The sequence below is a fragment of the Schistocerca piceifrons genome, chromosome 6, assembly GCF_021461385.2.
Source record: "Schistocerca piceifrons isolate TAMUIC-IGC-003096 chromosome 6, iqSchPice1.1, whole genome shotgun sequence".
Taxonomy (NCBI): Eukaryota; Metazoa; Arthropoda; class Insecta; order Orthoptera; family Acrididae; genus Schistocerca; species Schistocerca piceifrons.
The window spans coordinates 61,858,442-61,878,967 of NC_060143.1; the positions used below are offsets into that span (position 1 = coordinate 61,858,442).

Here is a 20,526-nt window from a genome sequence, read left to right on the forward strand (position 1 = left end):
TCGCCCTGACGAAATTGTTGTTTTACTTTTAATTAGTAATTATTTTAGTTCGTTGAATACGTATAACTTTCTGTGCAGTCTTGCTATGCATATTTGTAGAGTAAAATTAGTTTATAGCCTCCTTTGTTATATTTTCTTCTTGTAAGCCTCCTGAGAATATAATAATAATATCTCTTACAATGATAACATAATGCGAACACCAAGGAAGAAAAGAAGTGTACTGCCTGACGATCCTTCGGCGGCGAAGTCACTAGAGACTGAGCAGACGTTCCACTGAGGAAGGAAATCTACCGTGTAGTTTCCAAGGAACCATTCTAGTATTTGCCTTAAGTGATTTACGGAAATAATAACAGATAACCTAAATATAGATCTTTGGACGAGAATTTGAACCACTACCTTATCGAAAACGCGTCTACTGTCTTATCACTGATTCTGTATGCGCATCATAAATTAAAACATTTTAGTGAATTATTTCAGTCAGTGTATTTTTGGCTGACAAAACCATCGTTGTGGGAGCCCAGTTACATAAAAACAATCAGAAAGTGCTTATGTCCATAACGCTGACGCCGTTTCATGACAGAGAAGATTACAGACAAATAAAGTTGCTGAGAATATTCCACGTACTTTCTCATCCTTAAATATATTTCCGTAGTTGAAGTTCAAAATTTACGTGGAAGGAAAGGAAACATGTGGAGCGAGTTAATAGATTTCCTCTCAATTTAGAGTTTAGCCTCGAGTCTGTAATGTTGTCAACGCAGACGCAACACTTACGTGTTTGCAAAAGGACGAAGAGAGGCACAGGTACCCCAGACATGTAAAATAACTACAGAAAATCCTACCTAAATCAAGCTGTTCGGACAGAATTTGAAACTCGCTGCTCCAGAAAAAGCGTTAGGAACCTTCATTTCTATGCCGCCCCTCTCGGTGATTTACGTGGGTATGTGTTAACACATCATATCCTGGCAGCTCTGTGTGAGTGCGACGAGAAAACGCTCAGTCTATCAGATGACATATGCGTTTTCATTCATGAAATACAATCCACAATCGATACATCGCCATAATTTCTAAGTAACAACATATTACCTGTCGTAAAATTCCAAAATGGTTGTCATCAGTGTCTGTGCAGTCACACTCCATCTCAAAAATGTGCATGGCATAAACTCATAGTTTTAGCTGTGGGCCGATTCCAACTGAGCACGTGCAAAAATGTCAGAGTTATCTTTTAGACCACTAATAGAGAAATTCAAGTGACTTTTACGTCTACCACTTTGGCAAAATATTTCGTTGCACTGATTAGATGACGCCATATAAAAGAAAATATGCATCTGTATTTTTAATATCATGCACTCTTATAGCGCACAGAAGTAAGGTACAGAGATCAGAAGAAATTCTGCTACGAAATCTTCTCAGGTTATCAACTGAGTGGCGTCGTCGTTGTGACGCAACGTTACAATGCATTCTGTGTCCATCATCTTCGTCTGTTCAACACTCAGGCGCCTCCGGAAGCTGACGCCTACTAGTGTTAGAGATGATATAGACTGACCACACGACTAACGACACCAGGTACTTCGCGGACTGGTCATCTAGGGTCATCGTAGAATTCGGAGTGGGACCGAGAACACTCCATCAGCCAGCCAGAGACTCCTTTGTGCTACACTGGCCACTGGCCGCGCCTGCTCGCCGGCAACCTGCTTCAGCCCGTGGTCGCTAAACTCGCCTGAACGTGCAGATGCTGAGCTGAGTGGACAGACTTTAGCTAGAATCGAACACAAATGATGGAACTTTAAAAATATTTTACTAACGTCGTTGACGCTTCACAGGTTCCCAAAAGCTATCCTGCCTTCAAGCAGACGTGTCTCCGCTCGCTCCTGTATAGCACTTTGTAATCACCTAACCCGTGGTGAGGTACTGAACTCGGTAGCGTCGCCATTACTGATGATTACTAAGCGAAGTGGAACAGCGGTAAGAAGGTGTACAGCCTTTCTCATTTACGTGTCTCGCTGCTTCCCTCAACCGCTCAAATTTGATGGAGGATGATTCCTCATAAAAGGACACAGGTGATTTCCTTCAGTACGCTTACCTAATCCGAGCTCATGCTCGGTCTCTAATACCTCTTCGCCGACCAGATACTAAACTTCGATCTTCCTTCCTTCTTCTTCCGTGTTGACGGCTGAAGAGCAGCGATATAAATTACACTCCTGGAAATGGAAAAAAGAACACATTGACACCGGTGTGTCAGACCCACCATACTTGCTCTGGACACTGCGAGAGGGCTGTACAAGCAATGATCACACGCACGGCACAGCGGACACACCAGGAACCGCGGTGTTGGCCGTCGAATGGCGCTAGCTGCGCAGCATTTGTGCACCGCCGCCGTCAGTGTCAGCCAGTTTGCCGTGGCATACGGAGCTCCATCGCAGTCTTTAACACTGGTAGCATGCCGCGACAGCGTGGACGTGAACCGTATGTGTAGTTCACGGACTTTGAGCGAGGGCGTATAGTGGGCATGCGGGAGGCCGGGTGGACGTACCGCCGAATTGCTCAACACGTGGGGCGTGAGGTCTCCACAGTACATCGATGTTGTCGCCAGTGGTCGGCGGAAGGTGCACGTGCCCGTCGACCTGGGACCGGACCGCAGCGACGCACGGATGCACGCCAAGACCGTAGGATCCTACGCAGTGCCGTAGGGGACCGCACCGCCACTTCCCAGCAAATTAGGGACACTGTTGCTCCTGGGGTATCGGCGAGGACCATTCGCAACCGTCTACATGAAGCTGGGCTACGGTCCCGCACACCGTTAGGCCGTCTTCCGCTCACGCCCCAACATCGTGCAGCCCGCCTCCAGTGGTGTCGCGACAGGCGTGAATGGAGGGACGAATGGAGACGTGTCGTCTTCAGCGATGAGAGTCGCTTCTGCCTTGGTGCCAATGATGGTCGTATGCGTGTTTGGCGACGTGCAGGTGAGCGCCACAATCAGGACTGCATACGACCGAGGCACACAAGGCCAACACCCGGCATCATGGTGTGGGGAGCGATCTCCTACACTGGCCGTACACCACTGGTGATCGTCGAGGGGACACTGAATAGTGCACGGTACATCCAAACCGTCATCGAACCCATCGTTCTACTATTCGTAGACCGGCAAGGGAACTTGCTGTTCCAACAGGACAATGCACGTCCGCATGTATCCCGTGCCACCCAACGTGCTCTAGAAGGTGTAAGTCAACTACCCTGGCCAGCAAGATCTCCGGATCTGTCCTCCATTGAGCATGTTTGGGACTGGATGAAGCGTCGTCTCACGCGGTCTGCACGTCCAGCACGAACGCTGGTCCAACTGAGGCGCCAGGTGAAAATGGCATGGCAAGCCGTTCCACAGGACTACATCCAGAATCTCTACGATCGTCTCCATGGGAGAATAGCAGCCTGCATTGCTGCGAAAGGTGGATATACACTGTACTAGTGCCGACATTGTGCATGCTCTGTTGCCTGTGTCTATGTGCCTGTGGTTCTGTCAGTGTGATCATGTGATGTATATGACCCCAGGAATGTGTCAATAAAGTTTCCCCTTTCTGGGACAATGAAATCACGGTGTTCTTATTTCAATTTCCAGGAGTGTACTTCCATATGTAGAAAATTAGCAGAATAATCTAAGATCATGCACAGTCGTATTACACTTCACTTTCAGAAGAAATTCTGTGAGTACATGATCTTCAATGAAAGAAGATAGTCAGTTACTAAAGTAGAAAATCCTTTACAGCAAAAAGCAGCCGTATTTTCCCACTAGAATTCTTGAATCATCACTATTCCTAAAATTGAAGTAATCGTGATCTCATTGTATTTCTTGACTAGTTAAAGTAATACAAAGTTCTCATCTTCACCCCTTCTCGATGTGCGAACTCAAATGGAATCGAAAGAGTTAACCTTTGATTTGAAAAGCTTTAGGTGTTTTGCAGAGATTCTGCATGTATCCATTTCAGTGCTACTGAAGGGTACCGCATACACACTTGTTGGATTTTCTCTTGCAGGGAGCTGTACTTCACGGCTGTGACGTGGGTGAGTGTCACCGAGGTGTCCGTCGTGTGGATGAATCGGCCGCAGAACCTCTCCATCGTCACCGTCTGCAAGAATCCGCTCTGGATTTGCCAAGAGGTCAGCAGCTGCCTAGAAATAGCGAGTAGTTTTAGTGCCTCGCATCTACATATTCTGACAACAAATAACGTTTTTTTTTTTTTTTTTGAGGTTCTTCAAAGGATACTTCAGTCCGAGCAGCGTGATGAGCTGGAACAGTACACGTAGTCACTATATTCCCGTTTTTACTGCTTCAGCTGATATTACCCCTTTCTTTCATTAACATGACATTTCCATATTATGCCATATCAAATTTTTAAGAGCGTCGTATGTATACATAACGATACTACTCACAATAAAAACTGTACAAAAAAGGAAGTGGATAGGAGAAACATCACTAATTGTTTACAGCCAACAACACGTAAAATTAGCTACCTACACATACATACCGAGCTGTGTCCTTATGTTCTTGTGTCCTTGTGGGACTCTCGTGATAAAGACCGCTGTTCCGATGATGTCAACATCATTCTTGCGTTTCGAATAATGATGACGCTGCGTAAGAAATGGTAACATGAGACATGAGACATTTTCACAGTAGGAACTTCAGTAAATAACGAGCAAGTCGTGGTCTTAAGACCCTGACACAGACTAAGAGCATCCCAAAAATTTGCTCGGAAATCATTTCAAAGTACTTTCAATCGATTGTTTCCGACTACGGTTCTCACGAAGTTTGCGTTTGTTGTAAGGCAAAGACTAAAACTGGAAATCCCTCCCATATATTCCGAACTGATTTTTTCACCTACGTGACCCAATTTAAGCTCGTTCGGATTTGACTGAATAAAAATTAGAGGTCTACAATCACCGAGATCTCAAACAATCTGTCTCAACCGCCTGGTAAGAAGAAGATGTACATAAAAAGTGGAGACTATATCCACTAGTTCAAACATAGGCTGGATGCACAATCTCTTATCAATAGCTAACGGTTTTGCGTAGACGAGTGGTTGTTACTGTCCTTCTCGATTCCGAAATTACCATGGTTTAGTGATTTTTGCACAAGAAACGTGTCAGTTGACTAAACTAAATGGTCTACCCAAATAACATATTATTTCTAAACAAGCACCAGTCAGCTGTCTTTACACAATTTCAAATTCAATTGTTGCTTGGTCTTAGCCCATCATCAGGTAATCAGAGAGAGGATAACAACAGAGAAAGAGTACACCGTTAGAATCCCTGCTAATAGTGCATGACAATTGCCCGGGCTTGCATCATCGTCGGGGAATCTGATAGAGAATAACGACAGAAACCGATATTTCACTAGACTCCCTCCTGATAACCAAGGCGACCGTTGTCGTGGATTGGCGCATCAGCAGAGGATACGATCAATGAACTTCTAATAACATGATAGGCCATCTGACCGTTGACCAAGCTTAACCAACCATCAGGCAATCTGACACACGGTAAGAACAGAGAAACAAAATCCTGTTACATAACGCAGGCTTCCACCGCCAGTACTTGCGTCTTTCATGATATTTGTTTTATTTGCATACGGTGGTGGGGTTTCAGGTTCCGCTAAATAGGTCAGGTGTTCACTACACACAGAAGGCGTCTACACGGGTAGCAGGGGCTGTGTAGCTTGGACTGAGCGGTTTTTTAGATTAGACAGTCTCGCGAAATATCAAAAAGGGCTCCAGTCTCGAAGGGTACAGGGCAAAGAAACGACGAGAATCAACCAAGCAACAGTCGGTATTGTAGTCGTAAATTGTCGTAGCTGTGTTGGAAAAGTACCAGAGCTTCAAGCGCTGATAGAAAGCACGGTAGCTGAAATCGTTATAGGAACAGAAAGCTGGCTTAAGCCGGAGATAAATTCTGCCTAAATATTTACAGAGGTGCAAACCGTGTTCAGAAAGGATAGATTAAATAAAATAGATGGTGGTGTGTCTGTGCCTGTTGGTACTAGTTTATCTTGTAGTTAAGTTGAAATAAACTACTGGCCACTAAAATTGCTACACTAAGAAGAAATGCAGATGATAAACGGGTATTCATTGGACAAATATATTATACTAGAACTGGCATGTCATTACATTTTCACGCAATTTGGGTTCATAGATCCTGAGAAAACAGTACCCAGAACAACCACCTCTGACCGTAATAACGGCCTTGATACGCCTGGGCATTGAGTCAAACGGAGCTTGGATGGCGCGTACAGGTACAGCTGCCCATGCAGCTTCAACACGATACCAGAGTTCATCAAGAGTAGTGACTGGCGCATTGTGACGAGCCAGATGCTCGGCGACCATTGACCAGACGTTTTCAATTTGTGAGAGATCTGGAGAATGTGCTGACCAGGGCAGCAGTCGAACATTTTCTGTATCCAGAAAGGCCCGTACAGGACCTGCAACATGCGGTCGCGCATTATCCTACTGAAATGTAGGGTTTCGCAGGGATCGAATGAAGGGTAGAGCCACGGGTCATCACACTTCTGAAATGTAACGTCCACTGTTCAAAGTGCCGTGAATGCGAACAAGAGGTGACCGAGACGTGTAAGCAGTGGCACCCCATACTAGCACGCCAGGTGATAGGCCAGTATGGCGATGACGAATATACGCTTCCAATGTGCGTTCACCGCGATGTCGCCAAACACGAATGCGACCATCATGATTCTGTAAACTGAACCTGGATTCATCCGAAAAAATGACATTTTGCCATTCGTGCACCCAGGTTCGTCATTGAGTACACCATCGCTGGCGCTCCTGCCTGTAATGCAGCGTCAAGTGCAACCCCAGCCACGGTCACCGAGCTGGTAGTCCATGCTGCTGCAAACGTTGTCGAACTGTTCGTGCAGATGGTTGTTGTCTTGCAAACGTCCCCATCTGTTGACTCAGGGATCGAGACGTGGCTGCACGATCCGTTACAGCCATGCTGATAAGATGGCTGTCATCTCGACTGCTAGTGATACGAGGCCGTTGGGATCCAGCACGGCGTTCCGTAATACCCTTCTGAACCCACCGATTCCATATACTGCTAACAGTCATTCGATCTCGACCAAAGCGATCAGCAATGTCGCGATACGATAAACCGCAATCGCGATAGGCTACTCTCCGACCTTTATCAAAGTCGGAAACGTGACGGAACGCATTTATTCTCCTTACACGAGGCATCACAACAACGTTTCACCAGGCCACGCCTGTCAACTGTTGTTTGTGTATGAGAAATCGGTTGGAAACTTTCCTCATGGCAGTACGTTGTAGGTGTCGCCATCGGGGCCAACCTTGTGTGAATGCTCTGAAAATCTAATCATTTGCATATCACAGCATCTTCTTCCTGTCGGTTAAATTTCGCATCTGTAGCACGTCATCTTCTTGGTGTAGCAATTTTAATGGCCAGTAGTGTAGATGGTTCCTGCGAATTACTATGGGTATACGTTATACTCAACAGCCGCACTAAAATAAAAATTGTCTCGTTCTACCGCCCCCCCCCTCCCCCCCCCCCCCCCCCCGACTCAGATGATATAATAGCTGAACGGCTCAAAGAAAACTTGAATCTCATTACAAATAATTAGCCAACTCATACAGTTATAATTGGTGGTTTCAATCTACCCTCGATCTGTTGGCAAAAACACATGTTCAAAGCCGGTGGTAGACATCTTCCGAAATTGTAATAAATGCTTTCTCTGAGAATTACTTTGAACAATTAGTTCATGAGACCACACGAATTGTAAATGGTTGCGAAGAAATTCAGAAGAACGGAAAATCCCCAAGACTGGCTAAGTTTCACGGAAGCTCGAAATTTTGTGCGGACCTCAATGCGAAATACTTTTAATCGTTTCCACAATGAAATATTGTTTCAACATACGGTAGAACACCCAAAGAGATTCTGGTCATATGTAAAGTACACCAGTGGCAAAAAACAGTCAATACCGTCACTGCACGATAGCGATGGAAATGTTACCGATGATGGTGCCAATAAAGCGGAGTTACTAAATACAGTATTCCGTAATTCCTTCACGAAAGAAGACGAAGTAAATATTCAGAATTCTACACCATAGCAGCTGTTAGCATGAGTGACATAAAAGTAGATATCTTAGGTGTTTCGAAGCAACTCAAATCGCTTAATAAAGGCAAGTCTTCTGACCCAGATGGTATACCAATTAGGTTCCTTTCAGAGTATGCATACACAATAGCGCCTTTCTAAGCAATCATATACAACCGCTCACTTGACGAAAGGTCTGTTTCTAAAGACTGGAAAGTAGTACAGCCAATATTCAAGGAGGGAAATAGGCGTAACCCACTGAATTACAGACCCATGTCACTGACTTCAATTTGCTGTAGGATTTTGGAGCATGTACTGTACTCGAACATTATGAATCACCTTAAAGAAAATGACATATTGATACATAACCAACACGGATTTAGAAAATATCGTTCTTATGCAACACATCTAGCTCTTTATTCCCATGAAGTAATGAGTGCCGTCGACAAGGGATCCCAGATCGATTACATATTCCTAGATTTCCAGAAGGCTTTTGATACCGTTCCACACAAGCGACTATTAATCAAATTGCTTGCATATGGAGAATCGTCTCAGTTGTGTGACTGGATTCGTGATTTCCTCTCAGTGTGGTCACAGTTCGTAGTGACAGATGGTAAATCATCGAGTAGAACAGAAGCGACATCTGGCGTTCCGCAAGGTAGTGTCATAGGCCCTCTGCTGTTCCTAATTTATATAAATGATCTAGGTGATAATCTGAGCATCCCCCTTAGATTGTTTGCAGATGACACTGTAATTTACCGTCTAGTAAAATCATCAGACGACCAATTACAATTACAAAATAATCTAGAGAGAAGTTCTGTTCGGTGCGAAAAGCGGCAATTGGCAATAAACAAAGAAAAGTGCGAGGTCATCCACAAGGGTACTAAAAGGAATCCGATAAATTTTGGGTATACGATAAATCGCACAAATCTAGGGGCTGTCAATTCGACTACATACGTAGGAATTACAATTACGAGCAACTTAAATTGGAAAGACCACATAGATAATATTGTGGGGAAGGCGAAACAAAGACTGCGCTTTGTTGGCACAACACTTAGAAGATGCGACAAACCCACTAAAGAGACACCCTACATTACACTTGTCCCTCCTCTGCTGGAATACTGCTGCGTGTTATGGGATCCTTACCAGGTAGGACTGACGGAGGACATCGAAAAAGTGCAAAGAAGGGCAGCTCGTTTCGTGTTATCGCGCAATAGGGGTGAGTGTCACTGATATGATACGTGAGTTGGGGTGGCAGTCCCTGAAACAAAGGCGGTTTTCTTTGCGGCGAGATCTATTTACGAAATTTCAATCACCAACTTTCTCTTCCGAATGCGGAAATATTTTGTTGACCCCCACCTACGTAGGGAGAAATGATCATCATAATAAAATAAGAGAAATCAGAGCTCGAACGGAAAGATTTAGGTGTTACTTTTTCCCACGAGCCATTCGAGAGTGGAATGGAAGAGAAGTGGTGTGAAAATGGTTCTATGAACCCTCTGCCAGGCACTTAAGTGTGAACTGCGGAGTAACCATGTAGATGTAGATGTAGAACGTTGTCCAAGGCATACTTCTCTGCCTTTAGTTCCGTCTGCTGTTGCTGGAGACATAATCGGAAGCTAGGTATACTCAAAATGCAGTTTCAGACTTTAAAAAATCTTAGTAAGCCGATCTGCTGAAACGTTCTCACAAAATTGTCGTTTCGTGACGTCATCAGACTATTACATAAGTAGCGGAGTCGCGCCAACGTGTATTCCGGAGCTTGCACTGGTGCAGAATTTGCGCTATTTGCTTTATTTACCGCTAAGACTTCCGCTAAGACTCCCGCTAAGACCCCCCATGAACCATGGACCTTGTTGCTGGTGGGGAGGCTTGCGTGCCTCAACGATACAGATAGCCGTACCGTAGGTGCAACCACAACGGAGGTGTATCTGTTGAGAGCCCAGACAAACGTGTGGTTCCTGAAGAGGGGCAGCAGCCTTTTCAGTAGTTGCAGGGGCAACAGTCTGGATGATTGACTGATCTGGCCTTGTAACACTAACCAAAACGGCCTTGCTGTGCTGGTACTTCGAACGGTTGAAAGCAAGGGGAAACTTCAGCCGTAATTTTTCCCGAGGGCATGCAGCTTTACTGTATGGTTAAATGATGATGGCGTCCTCTTGGGTAAAATATTCCGGAGGTAAAATAGTCCCCCATTCGGATCTACGGGCGGGGACTACTCAAGAGGACGTCGTTATCAGGAGAAAGAAAACTGGCGTTCTACGGATCGGAGCGTGGAATGTCAGATCCCTTAATCGGGTAGGTAGGTTAGAAAATTTAAAAAGGGAAATGGATAGGTTAAAGTTAGATATAGTGGGAATTAGTAAAATTCGCTGGCAGGAGGAACAAGACTTTTGGTCAGGCGAATACAGGGTTATAAATACAAAGCCAAATAGGGGTAATGCAGGAGTAGGTTTAATAATGAATAAAAAAATAGGAATGGGGGTAAGCTACTACAAACAGCATAGTGAACGCATTATTGTGGCCAGGATAGGCACGAAGCCCACACCTACTACAGCAGTGCAAGTTTATATGCCGACTAGCTCTGCAGATGACGAACAAATTGAAGAAATGTACGATAAAATAAAAGAAATTTTTCAGATAGTGAAGGGAGACGAAAATTTAATAGTCATGGGTGACTGGAATTCAGTAGTAGGAAAAGGGAGAGAAGGAAACGTAGTAGGTGAATATGGATTGGGGCTAAGAAATGAAAGAGAAAGCCGCCTGGTAGAATTTTGCACACTGCACAACTTAATCATAGCTAACACTTGGTTCAAGAATCATAAAAGAAGGCTTTATACATGGAAGAAGCCTGGAGATACTGACAGATTTCAGATAGATTATATAATGGTAAGACAGAGATTTAGGAACCAGGTTTTAAATTGTAAGACATTTCCAGGGGCAGATGTGGACTCTGACCACAATCTATTGGTTATGAACTGTAGATAAAAACTGAAGAAATTGCTAAAAGGTGGGAATTTAAGGAGATGGGACCTGGATAAACTGACTAACAAGAGGTTGTAAAGAGTTTCAGGGAGAGCATAAGGCAAGAAATGGCAGGAATGGGGGAAAGAAATACAGTAGAAGAAGAATGGGTAGCTTAGAGGGATGAAGTAGTGAAGGCAGCAGAGGATCAAATAGGTAAAAAGACGAGGGCTAGTAGAAACCCTTGGGTAACAGAAGAAATATTGAATTTAATTGATGAAAGGAGGAAATATAAGGAATACAAACGTCTCAAAAATGAGATCGACAGAAGTGCAAAATGGCTAAGCAGGGATGGATAGAGGATAAATGTAAGGATGTAGAGGCTTATCTCACTAGGGGTAAGTTAGATACTGCCTACAGGAAAATTAAAGAGCCCTTTGGAGAAAAGGGAACCACTTGTATGAATATCAAGAGCTCAGATGGAAACCCAGTTGAAGGCAAAGAGGGGAAAGCAGAAAGGTGGAAGGAGTGTATATAGGGTCTATACAAGGGCGATGTACTTGAGGACAATATTATGGAAATGGAAGAGGATGTAGACGAAGATGAAGTGGGAGATATGATACTGCGTGAAGAGTTTGACAGAGCACTGAAAGACCTGAGTCGAAACAAGGCCCTGGGAGTAGACAACTTTCCATTAGAACTGCTGACGGCGTTGGGAGAGCCAGTCATGACAAAACTCTACCATCTGGTGAGCAAGATGTATGAGACAGGAGAAATACCCTCAGACTTCAGGAAGAATATAATAATTCCAATCAGCGGCCTGAGTGGCCGAGGGGTTCTAGGCGCTACAGTCTGGAACCGCGAGACCGCTACGGTCGCAGGTTCGAATTCTGCTTCGGGCATGGATGTGTGTGCTGTCCTTTGGTTAGTTAGGTTAAAGTAGTTCTAAGTTCTAGGGGACTGATAACCACAGCAGTTAAGTCCCATAGTTCTCAGAGCCATTTGAACCAATAATTCCGATCTCAAAGAAAGCGGGTGTTGACAGATGTGAAAATTACCGAATTATCGGTTTAATAAGTCACGGCTGCAAAATACTAACGCGAATTCTTTACAGACGAATTGAAAAACTAGTAGAAGCCGACCTTGGGGAAGATCAGTTTGGATTCCGTAGAAATATTGGAACACGTGAGGCAATACTGACCCTACGGCTTATCTTAGAAGCTTCATTAAGGAAAGGCAAACCTACGTTTATAGCATTTGTAGACTTATAGAAAGCTTTTGACAATGTTGGCTGGAATATTCTCTTTCAAATTCTGAAGGTGGCAGGGGTAAAATACAGGGAGCGAAAGGCTATTTACAATTTGTACAGAAACCAGATGGCAGTAATAAGAGTCGAGAGATATGAAAGGGAAGCAGTGGTTGGGAAGGGAGTGAGACAGGGTTGTAGCCTCCCTCCGATGTTATTCAATCTGTATATTGAGCAGGCGGTGAGGGAAACAAAAGAAAAGTTTGGAGTAGGTATTAAAATCCATGGAGAAGAAATAAAAACTTTGAGGTTCGCCGATGACATTGTGATTCTATCAGAGACAGCAAAGGACTTGGAAGAGCACTTGAACGGAATGGACAGTGTCTTGAAAGGAGGATATAAGATGAACAACAAAAGCAAAGCGAGGATAATGGAATGCAGTTAAATGAAGGCGGGTGATGCTGAGGGAATTAGATTAGGAAATGAGACACTTAAAGTAGTAAAGGAGTTTTGCTGTTTGGGGAGCAAAGTAACTGATGATGGTCGAAATAGAGAGGATATAAAATGTAGACTGGCAATGGCAAGGAAAGCGTTTCTGAAGAAGAGAAATTTGTTAACATCGAGTATAGATTTAAGTGTCAGGAAGTCGTTTCTGAAAGTATTTGTATGGAGTATAGCCATGTATGGAAGTGAAACATGGATGATAAATAGTTTGGACAAGAAGAGAATAGAAGCTTTCGAAATGTGGTGCTACAGAAGAATGCTGAAGATTAGATGAGTAGATCACATAACTAATGAGATGGTGTTGAATAGGATTGGCGAGAAGAGAAGTTTGTGGCACAACTTCACTACAAGAAGGGATCGGTTGGTAGGACATGTTCTGAGGCATCAAGGGATCACCAATTTAGTATTTGAGGGTAGCGTGGAAGGTAAAAATCGTAGAGGGAGACCAAGAGATGAATACACCAAGCAGATTCAGAAGGATGTAGGTTGCAGTAGGTTCTGGGAGATGAAGAAGCTTGCACAGGATAGAGTAGCATGGAGAGCTGCATCAAACCAGTCTCAGGGCTGAAGACAACAACAACAACAACAAGACTTCAAATGGTTAATTTCAGTTCTATCTCTTTGCTGTTAAAGTTATAACGAAACAATAAGCAACCAGTTGCACAAAAGATATTTAGTTTCTTTACAAGTTTCGGGCACTTAGCGCCCTCCTTCGGGAGGTTGAACCTATCGCATTATTTGCCAGTGTGAAAATAAGATGCATACAGCAAAATGCCATTCATGAACCACATGACCATGGAATTTTGTTGTATGCATCTTATTGTTGACACCCGCAAATAATGCGATAGGTATGCTTCTGAAGAAGGGCACTAAGTGCCCAAAACCGCTAATGAAATTAAATATCTTTGATGTAGATGGTTGCTTATTGTTTCGTTCTACGAGCGTCATTCAATAAGTAATTCCCCTAATTATTTTTTAAAAAGCCACTAAAAGACAGACAAATGTCCTTGTTGGTGCTTCACACTTGATGTTTGTTCTGCGTACCGGTGAAGTTTCGAACGGTTCCGGCAGATGGCCGAGCCGTAGTACAGTGTCGAAGTAGTGTGAACATACGACTCACGTTATAAGCAGTGTGCTGTTTTTGGATTCTTTTGTGCAGAAGAAAACTGCGATGAACATCCATAAACAGTTTTGTGCAATGTACAGCGATGCTGCAGTTGATAGAAGTACATTTGGGCGATGGATAAAGAAAGTTAGAGCCTCAGGAAAAGCTGAATCAGAGATGGGTGATCAGCCACGCTCGGGACGTCCTGTCACAGCCACTGCTCCAGACATGCTGAATCGTGCGGATACCATTATTCGTGCCGACCGGTGCATTACCCTTCGACAACTGGCTCTACAGTTTGAAGATGACGAGAGTGACAAAGTCATGATGTGAAAACATGGCTGCGCCTACAGGACTAGAACATTTACAAGCAGGAAATACATGCTCTTCCCCAACGATGGCGTACGGCCATAGAACGTGATGGGGACTATGTAGAAAAAGAGGATATGGACGAGACAGGCTGATGTATATCGTCACCAAATTCTGACTCTTAACAATAAATATGTTGCGAGAAAAAAACGTGGGGCACTAATTATTGAACGATCCTCTTATACGATTATAGTGGCTGAGGATGGATAAAATATTGTCTTAAATTTTTTAATTTTGAATTTCTATCGCCTCTACGCATATCTCAGCGCAGTAATGGTTGGATCGGTACAAAACCGTAGTATTGTAAGAACTAATTTGTTGGTTACCTGGTCCCACTGCTTGATCTGCTACTGCCGATTAATGCGCGTTCCCCAGACGACAATTGTACTATTGTTCCTTAAGCCAGGTGCTAATAGTTCTTTTCTTTTGGCAGCTTAAAACTTTCCGGTAAGCCGGAACTCGAATCTGGAACCATTCGTGGGTAACTTCCATAGTGACTGAGGTATGCACGCAGGACTCACGACTTGTCCTCGTAGTTTCACTCCCTCCAGAACCCCTGTCCAACCTTCGCCGATGACACTGTAATTCTGTCAGAGACAGCAAAGGACCTGGAAGAGCGGCTGAATGGAAAGGAATGGACAGTGTCTTGAGAGGAGGATTTAAGATGAACATCAACGAAAGCAAAACCAGGATAATGGAATGTAGTCGAATTAAGTCGGGTGATGCTGAGGGAAGTAGATTAGGAAATGAGACGCTTAAATTATTAAATGAGTTTTGCTATTTGGGGAGCAAAATAATTGATGATGGTCGAAGTAGGCAGGATATAAAATGTAGACTGACAATGGCAAGGAAAGCGTTTCTGAAGAAGAGAAATTTATTAACATCGAGAATAGATTTAAGTGTCAGGTAGTCGTTTCTGAAAGTATTTGTATGGAGTATAGCCATGTATGGAAGTGAAATATGGACGATAAATAGTTTGGACAGTAAGAGAATAGAAGCTTTCGAAATGTGGTGCTACAGAAGAATGTTGAAGATTAGATGGGTAGATCACGTAACTAATGAGGAGGTATTGAATAGAATTGGGGAGAAGAGGAGTTTGTAGCACAACTTGACTAGGAGAAGGGATCGGTTGGCAGGACATGTTCTGAGGCATCAAGGGATCACAGTTTAGTATTGGAGGGCAGCGAGGAGGGTAAAAATCGTAGAGGGAGACCAAGATATGAATACACTAAACAGATTCAGAGGGATGTAGGTTGCAGTAGGTACTGGGAGATGATGAGGCTTGCACAGGATAGAGTAGCATGGAGAGCTGCATCAAACCAGTCTCGCTATTTCCCTCAACCGTTTAAATTCGACAGAGGATGATTCCTTATAAAAGGACACAGGTGATTTCCTTCCTGGACCTGACGGGATACCAATTCGATTCTACACAGAGTACGCGAAAGAACTTGTCCCCCTACTAACAGCCGTGTACCGCAAGTCTCTAGAGCAACAGAAGGTTCCAAATGATTGGAAAAGAGCACAGGTTTCCCCAGTCTTCAAGAAAGGTCGTCGAGCAGATGTGCAAAACTATAGGCCTATATCTCTGACATCGATCTGTTGTAGAATTTTGAAACATGTTTTTTGCTCGCGTATCATGTCATTTCTGGAACATAGATTTCGGAAACAGTGATCGTGTGAGACCCAACTCGCTTTATTTGTTCATGAGACCGAGAAAATATTTGATACAGGCTCCCAGGTAGATGCCATTTTCCTTGACTTCCGGATGGCGTTCAATACAGTTCCGCACTGTCGCCTGATAAACAAAGTAAGAGCCTACGGAATATCAGACCAGCTGTGTGGCTGGATTGAAGAGTTTTTAAAGAAATGGCTCTGAGCACTATGGTACTCAACTTCTAAGGTCATCAATCCCCTAGAACTTAGAACTACTTAAACCTAACTAACCTAAGGACATCACACACATCCATGCCCGAGGCAGGATTCAAACCTGTGACCGTAGCGGTCGCGCGGCTCCAGACTGTAGCGTCTAGAACCGCTCGGCCACTCCGGCCGGCGAAAAGTTTTTAGCAACAGAACAGAGCATGTTATTCTCAATGGAGACATGTCTACAGACGTTAAAGTAACCTCTGGCGTGTCAAAGGGGAGTGATATGGGAACATTGCTTTTTACAATATATATATAAATGACCTAGTAGATAGTGTCGGAAGTTCCTTGCGGCTTTTTGCGGATGATGCTGTAGTATACAGAGACGTTGCAGCATTAGAAAATTGCAGCGAAATGCAGGAATATCTGCAGCGGATAGGCACTTGGTGCAGGGAGTGGCAACTGTCCCTTAACATAGACAAATGTAATGTATTGCGAATACATATAAAGAAGGATCCTTTATTGTATGATTATATGATAGCGGAACAAACACTGGTAGCAGTTACTTCTGTAAAATATCTGGGAGTATGCGTGCGGAACGACTTGAAGTGGAATGATCATATAAAATTCATTGTTGGTAAGTCGGGTGCCAGGTTGGGATTCATTGGGAGAGTCCTTAGAAAATGTAGTCCATCAACAAAGGAGGTGGCTTACAAAACACTCTTTCGACCTATACTTGAGTATTGCTCATCAGTGTGGGATCCGTACCAGATCGGGTTGACGGAGGAGATAGAGAAGATCCAAAGAAGAGCGGCGCGTTTCGTCACAGGGTTATTTGGTAAGCGTGATAGCGTTACGGAGATGTTTAGCAAACTCAAGTGGCAGACTCTGCATCGCGGTGTAGCTTGCTTTTCAGGTTTCGAGAAGGTGCGTTTCTGGATGAGGTATCGAATATATTGCTTCCCCCTAATTATACCTCCCGAGGAGATCACGAATGTAAAATTAGAGAGATTCGAGCGCGCACGGAGGCTTTCCGGCAGTCGTTCTTCCCGCGAACCATACGCGACTGGAACAGGAAAGGGAAGTAATGACAGTGGCACGTAAAGTGCCCTCCGCCACACACCGTTGGTAGCTTGCTGAGTATAAATGTAGATGTAGATGTAGATGAAGAACACAACAACAACAACTTTCTAAATAGCTCTCTCTTCGTGCCTAGACAGCTAAGTCGGTAAGGGTATTGCCCATGAAAGAAATTGTGCCGGGATTTTAATCTGAAAGCAGATTTTAAAAGAGTGCACAATTCGCTGCAGAGTGGAATTCGAATCTGGAATCCACTGTTAGAATCTGAGGATAGCTCATTTGACCACTGTCTGAGCTAAGTCAATCATCGTCGCGTTTGATTGAGGATGGGAACAGAGAAACCATGTTTCGATGTTAGATTTTTTTTAACATAGTTGACAGGTGATTCTTTGGATATGATCTGTGGTTCAGGATATTTGTGCTTGTTCAAGTGGCCTTCGTTTAGGGGAGGTGACGGATCTGTTGGTTTGCGGCACAGACGCACCGAGTGAGCGGCGAGGGCCGCGGCTGGGTGGACACGCAGGACGCGCCGCTGTTCGCGCCGGACGGCCTCAGCTACGTGGCGGTGGCTCCCGTCATGGACGGCCCGGCGGGCCACTACCGGCACGTCGTGCTCGTCAACATCCCGCGCAAGAGGCTCCTGCCGCTCACGCACGGCCGCTTCGACGTCTCCAGGCTGCTCGCTTGGGACCACGCCCAGAAGCTCGTGTGAGTAAGCCACGGCTGACAGCGGCCCGCGGCCACGCCTGGAAGCTTGTGTGAGAACATCCTACATATAAACTATATATGTCTTAACTACAGAGTTTTCCTGTCAAAGAAAGTAATTTTTAAGGGATGGTGGAACGAGAAATGCCTTTGGTTTTGGAACAACGTAACTGAAGTCTTTACAAGTTTATTTTGTACTGGGGATGTGCTTTTTCACAAATAGTTGATCTTACATTTCCTGAGTTTCTCGCTTCGTAAACCCAATAAACCACTGTTTCAGAATTTTCTCGCAATTGCATCGGCACAACATGTTAGTGAGGTGAGGCTGTGTAAACTCCGCTGAGTTTTGGTAAAATCGTTCAAAATGTTCAAATGTGAAATCTTATGAGATTTAACTGCTAAGCTCATCAGTCCCTAAGCTTACACACTACTTAACCTAAATTATCCTAAGGACAAACACACACACACCCATGTCCAAGGGAGGACTCGAACCTCTGCCGGGATCAGCCGCACAGTCCATGTCTGCAGCGCCCTAGACCGCTCGGCTAATGCCGCGCGGCGGTAAAATGGTTCAAATGACTCGGAGCACTTTGAGACTTAACATCTGAGGTCGTCAGTCCCCTAGAACTCAGAACTACTTAAACGTAACCAACCTAAGGACATCCCACACATCCATGCCCGAGGCAGGATTCGAACCTGCCACCGTCTCGGTCGAGCGGTTCCAGACTAAAACGCCTAGAACCGCACGGCCACAAAGACCGGCGAGTTTTGGTAACATAAGCAAATTTTACCATGGCAACAAGAGAAATGTGTAGGTTTTACTCAAAATTCACCACTTGTGACTCTTCTCTGGAAGTTACAAATGGTTAACAAACCACGCGGAAATAAACTGCTGCATTTTCGGTGGAATTCTTTGAGACACTAACCAAAGAAGAGTTAACAGATCTTTTTGAATGGTCACCTAGCAAGTGTGGGTGTCGAGGAGTCTCACTTAATATTTACCAAACATGCGAGTGTCTGCTTTAGTGTAGAATGGCACTTTCCCCTCCGGCACTCGGCATTTCCCCTACAGTGCTCTGAGCGACCCCCCACCACTGCCACTCTCCCCTCACTTCCCCAGGTGACTGCGCATCTAGTGCCCATGGCATTATGCGCGCACTGTACCTTTCTGTCTGACACTACCACTCACTAGCCGATACACTTCTCTCATTTTCCATCTGTCCAATGGCAGTTTCATTACAGGTATAGTCCTAGCTGCATCTAGAAACCTTTTCTATCACATGTCGCCAACCAGCCGTAGCACGGACACTGTAAAGCAACCTCAAAACGGAATTTGGCATTTATCGAACAACACGCTCGTGTATTCTTCAACATGCTGCTTGTTGCTCAGAAATGATCCATTCGTATGGTACGTGTATAGTGACATGCTCAAATACTACTTCGGTGCCCACCATTGGCAACTGATGGAAACATATGACATGCTCGATCACACAAGAGTTCTCGACATTTGACGGATGTAAACTAAATGTTCACTTTGTCAACACACGAGTAGAGCCTCCACGTCACAATATTTATTTCATTTATTCTTTCGGCATTTTGCATGCACTGTTCTTTAACACTTCCACTGGTATAATTGTTGTCTGAAATGGTAGTGCATCCATAAATACACCTAATTATTCCCGTATATTACCGAGTGAGGTGATGCAGTGGTTTTGACACCGGACTCGCATTCGCGAGGACGACGGTTGGAAACCGCGTCTGGCCATCCATATTTAGGTTTCTTTGTGATTTCCCTAAACCGCTGCAGGCAAATTCCGGGATGATTCCTTCGAAACGATGCGGCCGATTTTCTTCCCCATCCTTGAAACAGTCCGAGCTTGTGCTCTGTCTCTAATAAACTCGATGTCGACGCGACGTTAAACCCAATTTCGTTTCCTTCCTTCTTCCTGCATCTTTTCTGTCTATTAGCGATATGAAATACTAAACGATAAAGGCAGCAAGAGTCGTCGTTCAGCTGCGTACTGAATGTGTACGAACAGCGGAAAACACACAGTCCAAAGACAGGGAAGTTGTGGCTGTTCACCTGCCGCTTTCTTTCAGGATTAGCGGCGTTGCCCACGTGACTCACCGCTTATGCCTTTTGTGTCCGGTCACAGTGATTTTCCTGCTAGAACCTTGCAGGGTCTCTGATTGCAACCACTTTCGATACCCACTGTAGTTGGGGATACTGAAGTGTCCAAGCAACCTTGGTGATTGCTTTATTGAAATGAAAAATAACCTACATGTGACGTAGTGGCGTTCTTACATATTGTTGCATATTGTTGCACTGGAGGTCGCCTCCATAATTTCTAACATGCTACATATTGCTCTATACATTTGGAAAGACTTCACAATGTGCGTTTTCCATACACTTACGCCAGAGACCCGTATCGTAACATGTTCACGTTCGAATTTACCAACCCTCTGAGAACGGCTTAACAGTTTGGGCTCCATTTTGATCCAAAACTGGTCAACAGCCATACCGAGCATGTGGAAATTGGTCGTATCATGTCTTTTCGCGCAACGCAAAAACAAAAATGTTAAGTTTTTGTTT

General features: G+C 44.4%; 1 protein-coding gene across 1 annotated transcript in view; it reads left to right on the forward strand.

Annotated features, from left to right (window-relative positions):
- Nucleotides 1–20,526, forward strand: part of LOC124802953 (dipeptidyl aminopeptidase-like protein 6) — a 765,226-nt gene that overhangs the window by 653,675 nt on the left and 91,025 nt on the right. The window contains exons 9-10 of the mRNA XM_047264042.1: nucleotides 4,026–4,149; nucleotides 17,707–17,936. Of these exons, the coding sequence (XP_047119998.1) occupies nucleotides 4,026–4,149; nucleotides 17,707–17,936 (354 nt within the window). The remainder of the gene's footprint in view (nucleotides 1–4,025; nucleotides 4,150–17,706; nucleotides 17,937–20,526) is intronic.